This window comes from Fundulus heteroclitus, chromosome 2 (genome assembly GCF_011125445.2).
Source record: "Fundulus heteroclitus isolate FHET01 chromosome 2, MU-UCD_Fhet_4.1, whole genome shotgun sequence".
In the NCBI taxonomy this organism is placed as follows: domain Eukaryota; kingdom Metazoa; phylum Chordata; class Actinopteri; order Cyprinodontiformes; family Fundulidae; genus Fundulus; species Fundulus heteroclitus.
Window position 1 is genome coordinate 10,341,711 of NC_046362.1, and position 16,686 is coordinate 10,358,396.

At 43.4% G+C, this 16,686-nt stretch overlaps 1 protein-coding gene across 1 annotated transcript; it reads left to right on the forward strand.

Moving 5' to 3' along the window:
* Window positions 1-751: 751 nt before the first annotated feature.
* On the forward strand, window positions 752-16,680 carry prickle1a (prickle homolog 1a). Its single transcript, XM_012880419.3, has 8 exons — window positions 752-1,006; window positions 6,614-6,815; window positions 11,181-11,294; window positions 12,086-12,223; window positions 13,710-13,913; window positions 14,019-14,205; window positions 14,302-15,168; window positions 15,250-16,680. The coding sequence occupies exons 2-8, from the start codon at window positions 6,627-6,629 to the stop codon at window positions 16,089-16,091; spliced, it is 2,541 nt and encodes an 846-aa protein (XP_012735873.2). The 5' UTR covers window positions 752-1,006; window positions 6,614-6,626; the 3' UTR covers window positions 16,092-16,680.
* Window positions 16,681-16,686: the final 6 nt, after the last annotated feature.

Genomic DNA, 16,686 nt, shown 5'->3' on the forward strand with positions numbered 1-16,686 from the left:
TGAAAGGTGAAGAGAAGAGCTAATTTTTCATAAAATATAAACATAGACTCCTCACTACGTCCTTCCTGTTTGTCAAGCGCCCATGCATCCATTCAACTGAAACTAAATCATCATTAAAATCAGAATTTACCCCAAAACTCTAGCTTTTTGTCTACATTTCGATTCTCCTGCAGAGGGGAATCGTTTTGTTGGATGGTTGGAAGTGTACAGTTCATAGACCACATCTCGAATTAACAGCTGGGGTTGGGCTGCGGTGCAGCTGAAAGCAGAAACTTCTCTGTCAGGATAAATTAAAACGTTTAATTATTTTCATCTTGCCATCACTCATAAGTCTGTGAGTCAGCAAGCACCACCCTTCTCGCTTCGTGATATCCCGGCACAAGAGAAATGGAAGACAGATCAAAACCTAAGTCCAACATTCGCTTTGCAAACGTGAGCGAAGAATGTCACGTGAAAGCAGTTGTGGCTTCGAAGCGGTCGCAACGCGGTAAAATGAGCTCTGCCATCACCGATGTGCTACTTTAAAGTTCTCCTCGTGTAATCTCTGCCGGTGTTTCTAATTTGCGAGCGTGTGTTTGAAGAGCAGGGGGAGTGTTCGCTGAGGGAGAGAGACGTCTTGCTCTGCCACACTCTGCCCCTGACTGGCTGCTGTGAGGGTGAGGGGCCGGGCCGAGGTTCAGAGAGCTGGGAAGGAGGTGGAAATAGAGGAGGAGGATTGATGGCTCAGAGAGAGAGAGAGAGAGAAGGAAGAGTTGGGTGACCATCTGGTTGTTTTTTATGTACACACACACATACCTCTCTCATGTACTCAGACGTCCCCCTGACTTCTTACAGTCTGAGCTTTAGACATGGGCTGGTGTTACGCTGACAGTTCTCTTGTCCTGGATTCAGAACTCAAAGGATCTTGCATAGTTATGGACCCCAGAGGCTGGAAGAGAGTCTAGGACTGGGTACTGGTGATAAGATCTGTTTCCTGAGTGCCTAATGAGAGTTGGACTACCCTAAGGTAAGAACGGTTGGAAAGTGACAGAGGATGTCGACAGGTTTCTTCTTTTATTTTTTTTATTTTAAAGTGTCGATGAGGTGCAAGTGTTACTATTGTTGCTTTGTTTAATGTGCGTTGTCCCGATGGAGTTCTTGTTGTGTTCAAAGTCAATCTGCATTCACAAGTGTCACCATTTGATGAGTTGATCTTAAACTGAACCCTGGTGTCTTGTTTACAATACAGTTCTGGTTTTCGGTTCAGGTTGGTAGTCTAATAATTGTAACTCCATGTGGTAATATAATTCCCATTCATTCGGCTTTGGAGAAAATGTGCCTTCAGCCACTGAAGCTAGGCCAGACTTCATCTCTGCAGCCTCTCTGTGCCGCTTTAACGTGTCTGTTGCATGTTAAAGCTGCAAATGAAAATCACTGATGCTGCTTTTCACTCCCTGGTTTTATGAGCATCAGTTTGTTTACTCATGTCAGGGATATAAAGATCATTCAGTTACGAGTTGGGGATTTAACTGGGATTTGCTTAGGTACACAGCAGCGACTACTGGTTCACACAAGGGTGTAACTGTTTAACGAATCTGCACTTGACTGTAACGCATTATGCTGAATGCTTCTAACAACTACAACAAATTAGGTGCCAAACGTTGACAGACTCACCTTTGAAAGTATTTTTTTTTGTGTGTATAGGGAAACGGATAAATGGACTGCATATGTTTCTATCTTGTCTGACGTGAAAAAATAAACTTATTTGTCTGAAGTTAAGCTCAAGCAGGAAGGCACACAGAGGAGAAATTCTTGTTTTTCTCTCCAGCTTGAGTCGATCCTGCATCACCGAGGTAGCAGAGGCCAAGTCAAACAGGCTAGGCTAGAGCCAAGTGACAGAGAGCACTTGTGTTTGGCTGTGTGTATGTCCATCACCCACTTCCTAGAAGAATACAGACAGTAATTCATACCAGAAGCTGCTTCGCTCTCTCCAGGGTTGTAAATCCAGGTAGCTCTGGTTTAAGTACTGTCGAATCCTACTTAAAAAAAAAAAAATACCACTTTGTCTGTATTTATTATTCAGTTTCTCTGTGTATCCCTTTGAGAGCTCGCATCCCACAAAGCGATAAATAACTTGACCGGCATAGTTAACACATGCTGTGGAGTCAGACGACACAGCCAAGCGATCCTCTAAAGAGGTCAATACATGTAAAGGGGTCATTTTGTTCCCTGCTAAATCACTTTGCACCCCCTCATTTTTACCGACCCCATCTAATATAAAACCTCTTGGAATATAAGGTTCATTGTGGAGACTTTCACACAACACAAGTCTTCTTTCATACTTTACGTAACTCGCAGGTTGCTTACTTCCAGATCTGCGTTGGCTGAAAGCAGGAATCTTTCCCCTAACCTGACTCCAACTTCCTCCCCTTTTGTTAAACGCGACATTAACATCTTTCATTCATGTCCGTCGCCCTGTTTCTGTCGGTCTGATCGCACCCCCCACCGCCCTCCGGCCCTACGTGGGCAGATCAGTCGGCTATGCGAGGCCTGCAGCTCCCCAAAGCCATGTTAACAAGCATCCTTACAAAAGGCCGAGGAGACTGTTAAACATTTAGGACTGCATGGGGTCTGGAAAGTGTGGGAGGAGGGCAGGGATGAGGAAACAGAAGCAGATGAGGGGGGGATTTAAAAAGTACAATCACAAACCATGGGTCCGTTGCTCGGGGGGGGGGATTTTAAAGGACCTCCAGAAGTGATGAGTCGGAGAACGTCTGTTGTAGTTCGCCGACTCGGTTCTTCTCTCGTTGAAAGGAACGGAGGCGTTCTGGGTAAAGTCAGAGGAAATGAGATGGAGGACATCTTTAGGAAAAATTAACATGTGAGCAGATGTGGCCAGTTGAAAAACAGGCTTTGAGGTGCATACATCTGCTCGAGAATTTGGCTAAAGTTCAAGCCTCACATTCCTGGGATTCAGGTCCGACTGTGTGAACCATCTTTGCGGATACCGGGCCCACATCTCAAGGCAGAGCTTATAAAGCTGTGAATAATCTCGGTTCCCGACACGTCCCTATAGTTAGACTCGTTCTACGTGAAACCCAAGCTGCTTTTAAGCAAGGCCACATTTTTTGCAGGTTATTTTGGTCTCATTCGCAAGTCAACATGTGCGACTAGAACAAGAGACTGTCCTACTTCATGACCTGCCCATTCAATTAAAGACGGGTTAAATCTCATTTTTCTGCGTCACACTTTCAATAGAAAATAAGACACGAAGACAGCCAAGCAGACTATTGACTGAGCCAGCAGATTCGTTCACAAAGGTGCAATTGTTGAGAACATCAAAGACGTTTTATGGGGACGTGTTCTGACAACATCTGCCTGACCTACAGCGCGCAGGCGAAATGCAGTTCCAAACGAATCCGCAGTAACCGTCATCCATCATAATTTGAGCTGAAAGGGGAATCAGATGGCGCCGAGGTCACCGTGGCTGAATTGTTCTTCAGGAAGATAAGTTGATCTGGACGGCCAGCTAGTCTGTGGACTGTCTCGACTCTGCCTCAGCCTACAGCGGCCTGTTTCCATGTGTCTGCACACCTGCATCCATGTGGGCATTCCCTCTTCAAGAACCAGCCAGGCATATAGATACATCAGTTTTTTTGAGAAAGAGCACCGGTTTGTATGCCGTATAACTGCGTTCAAAGGTTGCGCTTGAGTGCGTCTGGTTTTCTCAGCTGTCTCTGTGTCCCTCTGTGCCCTGGCCAGCCACAGGGGGGGGGAGGGAGGGAGGGGAGGGGGTTAGGTGTTGAAGGGGGATGTGGAGTAATGACCATCTAGCTGGATCCTGGTTTGAACTCCCATTTGATCTCAGCTAGAAACCCTCAGCCTGTGAGAAATTACCACAACTGGACACACAGTCATTATAGCCCTGTTTGCTTAGTTCTAAAAAGCTCGACTAACAATAAATCACATGCAACCTCCAAAGTCACGCGCGTTGGCTCAGTTCGGGATTCCATAATGACGTTAGGAGGGGGGGGGTTGCGTGTGCATGGTCCTTTGTTTTATGCGCCTCAGTGTCTGTTTGGGGATTGGCGAGTAGGCAGATAATATCAAACACTGCTCCTTACCCTGTGATAGTAAAACAGGTGCAGGTTTAAGGCGACCCTGAACAGCATGAGTTGAATTAAGGAAATTGATGTCTGATGTAGGAGAAATATGCTATCTTTGGATAATAATCACAAATTGACAAGTAGATATAGCAAAATTTGTTTTTTGCATGTAACGAGTCTTGTACTGGTGGTCAGCAATAAGCATTGGCAGAGTTATTAGCTAGTCATGGTGTGGCGCTGCATTTTCTTGTAGTGCTTACATTGTGGCCAGCATGGGAGGCTTCCCAGCCCCCAAATGAGAGGCTGCAAATAAGCAATAGAAATAACTTTTTTTTTAGTTCTCAGCTGCCCTCTGATGGAAGGCCGTCCTGAGGAGTGAGCCATGGCTACCATATGAAGAGCTGCCAGTTTTAGAAAGCAATGTTTCGGATTTCGATTTTATTAATCACTGCTACTTGTGAGCGCAGGTCTAAACTGTCTTCTTCACAGTTGTAATACTGCGCTGGACGTTCAAAGATTAGGTTCCTTCAGTGTGTGTAGGTGTTCGCCAGCAGCGGGCTCTTCTTTTAACTGTTCAGCTAAAGAAATGTGTTCGTAACTGAAGTTTACAGGTAAAAAACAAACCACTGGCCAATTCTTTTATCTTCTTGCTCTATTCCTTTGCCTGCTGGTGTACTGTTAGCCTCGAACAACCCCCAACCCTCCCCTTCCCAGCTACTTAGCCTGTCTGGCTTAGCTATGTTCAACGCAAAGATAAGAGGAACGCTCAGACACTCAATGCAGCAGGTTGGAAAACAAACAGGTCAAAGAAAAAAGGGAGATGAAGGGTTTGAAGCAGGCTTGTGGACATTCCCCATATGGCGGGGCTTTTTTTTTTTTTTTTTTTAAGGCCAAGCCGGTGTTTTTACAGACCTCAGACTCGACATATCAGGGCAGCTTCAGATCCCACGAGGTGGCCCCTTCTGAATGATGTAGGGTTTCAGCAGAGTGACACAATGTGACCCATGTGAATCAACACTACATCAGTGATGGAAAACCTTGAAAGTCTACTTTATATTTTTTAAGGAATGTTCCACATCTTTCTGCATCTTCACTTAGAATAAATCCGGATTTGTAAAACCAGGAGGCTAAACCTAAGAGGGAGATTTAAACCAGACCGTAGTTGACTTCTACTGTCTTCAAACAGCTCCAGTCTCAAACAGGTCGTAGTAATCAATGCGAATGCCGTTTAATGAGCCATTAAACCATCTTCATTTTTGCCTTGTGTGGTTATATACTCAGAAACTAATGATGACAGTATTTACATGGTAAACAGAGGTAAAAGGTGGTTGATTTTCACATGGTTTTGCAATGTGAGACATGTATAGCGAACAAAACATGTGAAGTATTTTGTAAGTAAAACCATGGAAGAAATCTAAAAGTTTGTAGCAGTTCAGGTGCTACACCACCTGTTTCCCATTAGGTAATCCATTTGACCGGAAACACCTTGCATGTGTTTTCATCTTGTAAAGGTGGACTGGGTGGAAAGATTAGGACTCCCTAGTTTTAGCTCACCAGTGAATAAGAGGAAAAACTAATTAGGGTCATGGTTTTTTATTAAGACTTCATGGACTAAAAACAAAAATGCTGCACTTCAATCAGAAAGTGACAACATGCTTAAAGAGTGCCTCATGGTTAAAAAAAAATAATACAGAGAAACAAACTGTAGTTAAAACAAGTAGAAATACACAGAAAAGCCAGTGCATCAACAATCCTATTCCAGTGAGAAAGACTAGAACAGGATTGGTGATGCACTGGCTCCTATGTCCGTTCCCTGTGTAAAAAAAAAAACTTCAATGCAAACATAATGACAGTTTCAAATTAATAAAAAAAATAGCATTCGGTCAAACTGCTATGACATTTTTGAGATTGGAGTTGTAAAAGGATAGAAGTCCACTGTGTTCTGACTAGTAATTACCCTCTGGCTCCTGGACTTTTCTGGTTTCATAGTAAAGGAAGACGCTATGAGAGTCATCCATGGCACATATTAACTGCGATTGTTGTTTCTCAACCTCTGTTTGAGATCAAAGAGTCTGATGCTGATGCGTTAGCTGTTGGATGATGAAGAACTGAATAATGCTGAAGACCGGTTCACAGAGTGGTTGTAAATATTTGAATGTTTGATTTTTGGCTACATTTGAGTAGGTTACTGCTTGTTTTTGTTACTGTGACGACTGTGGCGATTAACTCATCAGGATTTGAGAACTACTCGTCCAAAAAAAGCCACATGAGAATGTGGTAGGTTGCCACCACAACAGCTGTGAGAGGGTGGTCTTTATGAAGTTAGACTCATCGGCAGAAGTGAGTTAAGAAAAGCTGCCTCGGGTACTTGAATGGGTTTGGAGGGAAAGCAGTGGACCTGGTATAGACCAAACGAGTGTGATTCATCTGGTTAACATGCAGCTGAAAGGAACTGAAGTACATGACAGGAGGACGGTACCATCTTAATCTAACTTCTAAATCTTCTGTCCCTTTCCATGTCTTTGAAGGGTTCAGAGTCTGATGAGCCTGGCGGGTGCAGTGGGACCAGTCGTCCGCCTCCAGCGTGGGACACACCAGCGGGACTTTATGATGGAGCAGAAAGTCAGTAAGCTAACTTCTGGCTTTCAGCGTAGCTCCACGTCCGATGACGACTCGGGTTGTGCTCTGGAGGAGTACGCCTGGGTGCCGCCTGGCCTCAGACCCGAACAGGTAAGAAGAAAATGACCAATAAGGGAGACTCATTTATTTTTTTTTTTCCTCTTGGTTTAGCAGAAGCCATCTGACTTAGAAATAATGACAGACTCTGTAATATCCATTTCCCTACTTCACAAATTATGTCTTTCCCAGATCACCACAGTGAATAATGATCTATCCTCCTGATGGAGAATAAAAACAGCCTTGACCTGATTCTATCTCCCTTATAGCCCATTTAACTGTCCCAGATAAAAAGGTATTCGGCACACTTTGTGAATAATACATCACTTCTCAGGAGAATGGTCCCCATAGGATGAAAAGCATACTTCGTGAAGGCTACTTGGCTCTTTTCCTAAAACATCCCTTAAAAGGCTGCCACCGACAGGCAGAATACAACTTTTTCACACTTTGTGACGTTACAACCAAAAACTTTGTTGTATTTTTCAGGATTTTGTGTGACCAACACAAAGCAGCGCGTAACTGGGAAGTGAAAATGGAAATAAAATACATAGTTTTCAAAAGGTTTTAAAAGATACGATCTAACATGTGTATTCGGAGACCTTTACCTTAACTCTCCTGAGAAAAACCTGTTCAATCAACTTTCATGTTTAAATACATAATTTTTCTGGTAAAGCCTCAGAGGTTGGTTAGAGAACTTTAATGAACAAACAGCATCAGGATGATCAACGAGCACTGCAGGCAGGTCAGGGGGAAAGAGGTGGAGAGGTTTAAAACAGGGATAGGTTATGAAACAATACCTCAACCTTTAAACAATTCCCAGAGTCCATCAACTGATAATTGTACTGCATGACAGTAAAGCTACAAACTGTCCACAGGAATCAACAGGCCAACCAAGATGAGCTTTAGTCAGACAAGCAGCAAAGATGCCTGTGGTAACTCTGGAGGGGTTGCAAAGAGCCAACACCTCAGATGGGACGATCTCTGTAAAAAAAAAAAAAAAAAAAAAAAAAAAAAAAAATTAATTGCATACTTCACAAAAAAGGGCATTTCATTTCTGGAAAAGTAATATTCCACATCCCCTTGAGCTCATGCACATGTGAAACATGGTGGTGGTGGCATCGTGCTGTGGGGTACCTTATCCAGCACGGACAGGGTCGCTGAGCTGAAGGGAAGATGGATGGAGCTGAGTACAGGGTGATGCTGGAAAAAAAGCCTGTTAGAGGCGGTAGTGTACTGGGGACGGAGGCAGAGGTTCACCTTCCAGCAGGGCAGTGAGCCTAAACATGTTAATGCGTAAGACTGGCCCGGCTGAACAACCCGTTTCAAAGCTTGAAACTTGCTGTTGATAGATTATACCCCTTTAATGTAATCTATCTTGAGTTATTATTCTTGAAGAAATACAGCCTCGGTGGCCCAGTGCCATGATAAAAGCCAGAGGTGGCTTAACAAATTTGTGGTTGTGACATGACAAAGAGGGAAAAGCTCTAGGGGTGTGAATACTTTTGCAAGAGGATATATCTGTCCGACGATGTTTGCGTGTGATTGTCAGGGAATCACACGCCGTTTCTGGATGCCTTGGGAGACAGCAGGCTTTCTATTAACATGTGCTCCTCTTTTACATATTCAACACTTTGATGTGCTTCCCGTGTTTCCCTCTTGCTCCTAATATTCCTTCGCCCATCAAACGTTGCTTTTCATAACTCGTGGAAGCAGCGAGCGGCAGGTGATGTGCAAGAAGCCATCGGCATAAAGCAAAAGTCAACCCAAAAACCCTAACGTGCGCAGTCTGTTATATTGGGGAAAATGCAGAGGTCAACTGTAATGCCTTTACTGCAGTCAATTGTCTAAATGGGCTATGCATTAGGGGTCATCGCTACAGTGCAGAAACAGATAGGTCCTGGGTGATAACTGACTGTTCCGCTGGCCCCAGGGGTGCTGGATAAGGGGGTAATAGTAGCATAAAGATGTGCATAATTTATGGTGTTGGTGTTTGAGGAGGAACAGGGGGGGGGGGGGGGTGGTTGTGAATGTAAACTGCCTCATACCCCCAGACGCCCCGAAGCTGCAGGAAGTCACACAACACACAAAACAGGCCCAGCCCACCTCTTTATCTGGCTGATTGTAATAGCCCCTCACTCATAAAGTTCAGATTTCATTGGCCATCCCCAAGGGTCAGCATGCCACCGTAACGGGCTGCTTTTGTCCTGCACCTATAGAGACAAGCTTATTACTGGAAAGTACAACTGTTCAACCCATCTGACCTGCTGACCTGTTCTGGCTGGTGTAGTTTATGAGGACGGGGTTACCTGCAGTTGAGTCATCACCAGTACCAATGGCTATATGAGTTATCACTTAGAAATAAAATTACCTAAAAGTCAATTTTCCAAACCTTTTAGATAACGCTGTCCCATATATGTCTTTTCACTTCTTTTGTGTCTCACCTACCTTTGTGTTTTTTGGTAATTTCATTACCAGTTTTTTTTTTTTTTTGGATATAAAGTAATCTACCATTGGCTGTTTCGTACCAACGTTATGTCAAATTGTACTACCTTTGGGATGTTTGCACCTACTTACTAGCAGTACTACTCAACAGTGTACTGTAATAAAAAAAATTGTGACCAATATAAAAAAAACAACAAAAATAAATCTATATCCATAAATTAGTCCCACGCCTGGCAAATTTAGTTTTAAAATGTCTTTCACTCAACCAAGAAGATTGTTCTTCTGACAGGAAATGAGACAGTTTTTTTTTTTTTTTATCTAAAGCAATTCGAAAGCAGTGTTTTGAAATGTACATATAGCCTTTGCACTAATTATTGGGGGAAAAATCCTAATGGGCATTACAGCAATCAAACTCTTCTAAATGCTGACCAGCTTATGGCACGTTTTCGATGGTATTTTAGGAATTTATTTTTGGTTATTAGTTTCAAGGCTTTGAGGTTGGAAGGGCTACTTGCCATTACCCTAATCTTCAGGTCAGATTCTCTGTCAGATTCATGTCGGTGCTCTGGCTGGGCTCCTCCTAAACATGAATATTACTTCCAGTCACAGGAAAAAGTTTGGTAAAATTGAAATTCTTTCTTAAACTCAGTTATTTTTGTTTGATCATAGGGTATAATCGGTCACATTTCATTAGAGCCAACTAGCCCAAACAGCCATCAGAAATGGAAATAGTGTACTTCAAAGTTTTCAGTGTGATAGATGTGTGATTTGTGTCATAGTATGACTAATAATCTATATAAAAATATTTAACAAGTAGAAAAATACACAGACATCCACAGGTAATAACAGCTATGAAGAGGAAAGGATGTATATTAGATGGGGGCAAAATGACTTGTAGCTATTTTCACAATTTTATGTCTGTCTTCTGATTCTTTGGAGAACCTTTTTCTAAAAGATCAAACATTACGATACTGTGACTGAGCAAATGAAAATTTTGAACATAGTATATATACATAGCTGTAGATGTAAAAACTGTTTTTCTTGTTGCACCTTGGGGTAACACATTTATTTCTGACAGGCCAAACCTAAATGTCAGAGATTCAGGGAAATTATTCAACAAAACGAAGCCTCCTTCCATAGGAGGCTGTGCTGTATTTACACATTTCATTGTTTCAGTGCATTTGAAGGTCTTTAAAGCTGTGGTGATTTTGTATCAGGCTGCTTATGTGGGCAGAAGTAGACAGGATCTACAGGAATCCGGTCAGGTTTGCATTTAACTGGAATTTCTAACTAAACCGGTACCTAAAAATCACTTATTTATGTTTTCATTCATTATTTGCTTGTTAGTCTATCTATTTATACCTATAAAACTTAAAACTAAAGCCATTGTCAGCAAAAACAACAACATTGATTATTTGCACACTTTTTAACCCTTTCAGAATTTTATGTAGCCACAATTGGCATTTAAAAATGGTTGTGAAATAAAAATGCTACACTTGCCCATTGTCAATAAATTGAAACCCGTATAAAAAAAGAAAAATGAAAAAAATACCAGAGAAAAAAAATCTATTTTGAAACGCCTCATTGGATTTTTACGTAATGACTAGTCGGTGCATCCAGTTAATACATTTGTGTCGGAGTTACACTGCTTTGTCCAGTAGTTGCCAAGGTTGGGGTCAGACCCAAATGAGGGTTTTAAATCAAGTGTGGGGTTTTGAGGTATTTGAGATCAAACTAAATAGCAGAAATTGAAATAGTTATAGCATATTTTTGCCTTAAATGTTAAAACTGATGAATCAACCCACACTTACAATATGACAATGCATACAAAGCTATTTGCCTACTTGACTTACTTGCTATCCTTGCATATTCACCCAATAGTTGGGGTCATGAGTCTTTTCCACCATTTTATTTATTAGATTTTTCTGTGGGCTGGAAGTTTCCTTTGGTTTATTCTGTACAACGCTGTGTTTCCAGGTGCAGTTATATTTCTCCTGTCTACCTGAGGATAAGGTCCCCTATGTGAACAGTCCTGGAGAGAAGTTCAGGATCAAGCAGCTCCTCTACCAACTGCCGCCACATGATAACGAGGTGAGACCATGTCGCTTGCGAGGCACGGCGCAGCTCGTTTCATTCTTAATTATTCCGATGATGGTGAACCCTTACCACCTCCACTCCACCTCACGGCTGTAAGCCCTTAAAACGGGGGCTCCCATTCCTCTTGGAGATTTTCCTTCCACAATCTTTCGGAACAGGTAGTGTGGGCTCAACGTGACGTTTGACTTTATGATATTTGCTGGAAGCCCCCACCAGCAGGATTCCTGTCATAGCGGTGGTTTTTACGAGGAGCGCTCAGCAGGAGAGGGGGCCGCTGGTTGAAAGAGACTTTATGTGGTGCCACCACCGCAGTGGCACCGCGGCTCAACTTGGCCGTCTCCCTTCCTTTGTTTTCTGCCCTCTTGAATCCATTCTAAACACAGACCTTGTTTGTGTAAACGTCTGCTTTCCCTCTTGTTAGGGCTTGGGAGAACATCAAAAAGACCCATTGTAAAAAAAAAAAAAAAAAAAAAAAAATTAGCTTCTCAAACAGGGGCTGTGGGTGGAGAACTCTTGCGGGGTGTAGGAAGGGCAAGCTGGGGTCAACAGTTGCTTTTGCTCAGCATGCTCTGGTGTTCTCTCGTCCCTTTCAGAAACGTACCTAAGTTCATACTATATTAGTTGCCAATATTCCTGGCACACAATATTTCAATGGGTATCAAATAAACTATTTCTGAGCGAAGTTTATATCAAGAACGGATGAATCTGACTAATGTTGGCCCAAGTCTGACGCATCAAATGTTTTTTTATTATTCATAACCTATCCTATCACCTTCCATTTCCAGGTTGGTTACTGCCAGTCCCTCAGTGAGGAAGAGAAGAAGGAGCTGCAGATGTTCAGCCTCCAGAGGAAAAAGGAAGCACTGGGAAGGGGAGCTGTGAAACTGACGCCTCGCAACCTTCAAAACGGCATTTGTGAGCACGTGAGTCGTATGCGTCACTCACTATATGTGGTAGCGGTTAAGAAGTTACTTTGTAATCCGCAACCGAATCCGCGCTCATCAAAAAGGACTACACTTGTGCATGGTTTCTTGTAAAAACACTCACACCCCTGGAACTTTCTCCACAAGGCAACCAGAAAACGTCATTTGTATTTTATGGAGATTGCAAGTGCTAAGCCTACAAAAATGGGGTGAATAATTGTGAAGTGGAAGGAAAATTATACGTTTTTAAAAACAGTGTTGCAAATGCAATTTTGTCAACGTTTGATTAGCATTTGTTTTAAACCATCCGGATTTAATTTTTTAAAGAACCACATCCAAGACAGATTGGATCGAGAGTGTCAGTAAACAGCCATTCTCAAGTCTTGTCATAGATTGTTAAAAACATCAACCTCAACCCCGGTCTCAATTTCTTTGCAGCTTCTAACAGATTTCCAGCCATGGCCATGCATTTGGCTCCATCTACCTACACCTTAACTCTGAACAGCTTCCTAGCTGTGGATCTCTGCAGCTCCTCCAAAGTTAACACGGGCCTCTTGACTGGTTCTGTGATTATTGCTGTTATTATATGCCTGTCAGTTTAGGTGGACTGTCGTGTCTCAATGAGGTTGTGGTTGTGCCAAACCTCTAAGAACGGCTGTATTTTTACTGAGACTAGATTACACATGGGTGGATTACAGTTAGAGAACATCTGTAGGTTTTTGTTTGTTGCAATGGGTTTTATTAGGAGGTAATAAAGGGGGACGGGATACAATCGCCCACCAGAGTTCTAATTGGAAAAACATTTTAAAAGCCTTTTCCTTTCACTTTACAAAATGTGCAACTTTGTGTCGATCACATTAAATTTCAGTCAACCATTCCAAAGGTTGTGGTTGTAGTGTGACAAAATGTGGAGAAGTTCAATTGGGACAAACATTTTTACAAAGCACTGCAACGTACCAAAAATAATGATAAAATTATAAAGATTCTGATTTACCTAAAACTGAACAAATAAAGATCTGCATGCCAGATTTACAATTTATAGGGATAAATAAATAGAAGTTTGCACTGCAGCCAATTCCAATCTCCATTGCTACCATCTTGACAACTTTAATGTCGAGCATTTTAGTGGAACTTACAAATATCATTTCATTAACTTTTACACGGCATTGCTTTTGCGTCGGATAGCGTCGCTTCCCCTTGGCTTTGCGATAAATGGTCCAAATACCAAAAACCCAAGCAACAAGCCCTTTCAGTCATTACTTTTCTGCTTACTGACTAGCACAGGTCCGGTTCAGACAGATATAGAAATAACACCCCGTCATCCACAGATATAAAGTCAACTTTACTGGAAAGAATGTGTTACATTTATTTCAACTGGAAACTCAAGCAAACTATGTGAGAAGCAGAATTGGGAAATCTTTAGTACTTTAAAAGTACGATTAATATGTCATATGTTATAATCCGCCTGTTATGCCTTTGGTCGCAGTGTGGAGACAACGTTAACGGTGGGGAAATAGCAGTGTTTGCCTCAAGGGCGAGTCCTGGGCTGTGCTGGCACCCAGCATGTTTTGCCTGCTCAACGTGCAATGAACTGCTGGTGGATTTGATCTACTTTTACCACGACGGAAAGATCCACTGTGGACGGCACCATGCTGAGCTGCTCAAACCCCGCTGCTCGGCCTGTGACGAGGTAGACCACAAGAGTGAAATACATTAAACTCCAACTACAAGACTATTATGCTGCCATCCAAGATTGGACTCTTTCAATATTTTTTTTTCTTTTATCCCACCACAGATCATCTTTGCCGATGAATGCACAGAGGCAGAGGGCCGCCACTGGCACATGAAGCACTTCTCCTGTTTTGAGTGTGAGATCATTCTTGGGGGGCAGCGTTACATCATGAAGGGCGGTAGACCCTACTGTTGTGGCTGCTTTGAGTCCCTCTATGCAGAATATTGTGAAGCCTGTGGAGAACACATTGGTAGGACAACACTTTGAGTTAAACCACTTAAATTCCAAGGTTTTCCAAAAGCAACTCACTGCACTTTGCTGACTACGACATTTTCCTTTTCTCCAGGTGTCGATCATGCTCAGATGACCTATGATGGACTCCACTGGCACGCCACCGAGAGCTGTTTCAGCTGCGGCCAGTGTAAGAGTTCTCTCATTGGTTGCCCTTTCCTGCCACACCAGGGTCGCATTTACTGCTCCAAGGCCTGCGCTCTTGGGGAAGACGTGCATGCGTCCGACTCCTCAGACTCTGCCTTCCAGTCGGCGCGCTCCCGTGAATCCCGCTGCAGCGTTCGGTTGGGCAAGAGTAGCCGCTCGGCCGACCAGTGCAGACAGTCGCTCCTCTTCTCCCCATCCGTCAATTATAAATTCCCTGGTATTAGTGAAAATGCTGAGGACACCTTGACCAAGATGACCCACTTGAACTTATCAGAGGAGCATTTGTGGAGGGAGCGCGGAGAGGAGGCAGAGGTGCCGGACGACCAGGAGGAGGAGTGGGCTGAACATGAAGACTACATGACCCAGCTGTTATTAAAGTTTGGCGAACATGGAATCTTCCAGCAAACTAGTGACTCTAGACCCACAGACTTCTGGATAGCCGACATGGATGTCAAATCAAAGCAGGAGTCATCAAAAACTGGCAGCGGCGGAGGAGCAGGGAGGGGAGGCTTGGTCAGTAAGAAGTACCAGGCCGAGATGTACCGGGCACAATCACAGGATGGCTTGGGGGACTCTGCATATGGCAGCCATCCGGGACCGGCGAGCAGCAGAAAAATCCAAGAGCTGGAGCTGGATCAGAGCACAGGGGGAGGTCTACCCGGAGAGGAGACGCAGTGGTACACTAACTCTTTGGACTGCATCACAACAGAGTTCAAGAAAACAGATCAGAGTGTCCGGGACTCTGTAGAGTCTCTTGCTCTCTCCAATATTACTGGTGAGTAGACACAAAAGAAGAGTTCTTGACTGTCCTGTCTTGATCGTGAAATATTTTGTAATTGGTTTGTCTTCTTTACAGGGGCTGCAGTGTGTGGAGATTATAAAGCAAGGCCTCAGGTGTATTCCCTCCAGGCCCTTCATGGCTTTGAGGCAGAAGACTGTGATAAAACCAGCAACATGGGTACCCTGAACTCATCCATGTTACATAGAAGTGCAAATTCCTTAAAAAGTCTGGAGGAGGAGGAAAATGTCACTGAGGTAGCAGACGTCCCCTTGCAGGAAAGGCCCAAACCTCATCTCCCCGCCCTGAGGAGGGCACGCTCGCAGTCTAGGCCCCAGCAAGTCAAGTTCTCGGACGATGTTGTGGACAATGGCCATTACGGCGACCTTCCATTGCGTCAGCCCCCTATGAGTGAACGAACTCGTAGGAGAGTGTACCACTTTGACGACCAGGGGCACAACCTTCAATCCGGTCGCCATAATCACCACCACAGGAGGCGTCGCAGTCGCAAGTCTCGGTCCGACAACGCTCTAAATCTTCTACCCAAGGAGAGAGCACCAGTGTGCCATAAGATGGACCATAGAGGCAGTTCGCTTGGACCAAAGGGGCACCAAGTTTTCCACGGTCACCCCAATCCAGCTGCCATGTCGGACTACAGACTACAGGGCCCGGCTAGGGGAAGCTTCTTGGGATTGTACGGTGACGATGACGACTGGTGCTCTACATGTTCTTCTTCCTCCTCTGACTCAGACGAAGAAGGCTTTTTTCTGGGACAGCCTATACCTCAGGCAAGACCTCGCAGATATTATTACACTGACGACTTAGCCAGCCCCGTCGCTGGCAAGTCTACTCCTTACGACCAGTGGACCAAGTCCAAAAAGAAAAAAGGACGAAAAGGGAAAAACTGCATCATTTCATAGGCTTTGTGGAATGCTGTCACATTTGTTTTTTGTTTTCTTCAACAATTCACAGTACAATAGTGGTTTGCTTGCTATTCAATGCCTCACAGCACTCACTCTACCAAGGTGGTTGTGTTGGACACTATACGTCTGTGGCATTACAAACAACCAGTAAAGTATTTTATAGTAATACATATTTATAACACACAATCTAAAACAGTGCTTATTTAAAATGCTGTTGTGATATATAAACTGCTGAACAGAAAAGGAGACGACTCATGATGGCCTTTGTAACAAAATAGTATAGATCCCAAACTACTGGCCCCATAGGTTCGGGTCCATTTGATGTGGATTTAATAAGTAGCCTGTGACTCTTCAAATGTGTTGCTTCCAGGCTTGCGTGCCTAATTCAAAAGCACTGTGTGTATTACACTGCTTCACTGAGGAGTGTACCAATGGTTTCATTACCAGTTTTACCATTCAATGTATACTGTAAAAATGTACAAACCGGAAAATAAGGCCATAACTGGTAACAATAATAAAATATCGCTATATAATGATTTGTTTGTTGTTACAGATATATTAAATGTTACACTGTAAAGAAAAAAAATGGGAT

What these genes read in the sequence shown, in the direction of transcription:
- prickle1a (XM_012880419.3), top strand. Translation starts at nt 6,627, where the DNA reads ATGAGCCTGGCGGGTGCAGTGGGACCAGTCGTCCGCCTCCAGCGTGGG. An exon ending in AAAACGGCATTTGTGAGCAC is followed by an intron (nt 12,224 to 13,709) that starts GTGAGTCGTATG and finishes CTTTGGTCGCAG; the next exon opens with TGTGGAGACAACGTTAACGG. An exon ending in GCTGCTCGGCCTGTGACGAG is followed by an intron (nt 13,914 to 14,018) that starts GTAGACCACAAG and finishes ATCCCACCACAG; the next exon opens with ATCATCTTTGCCGATGAATG.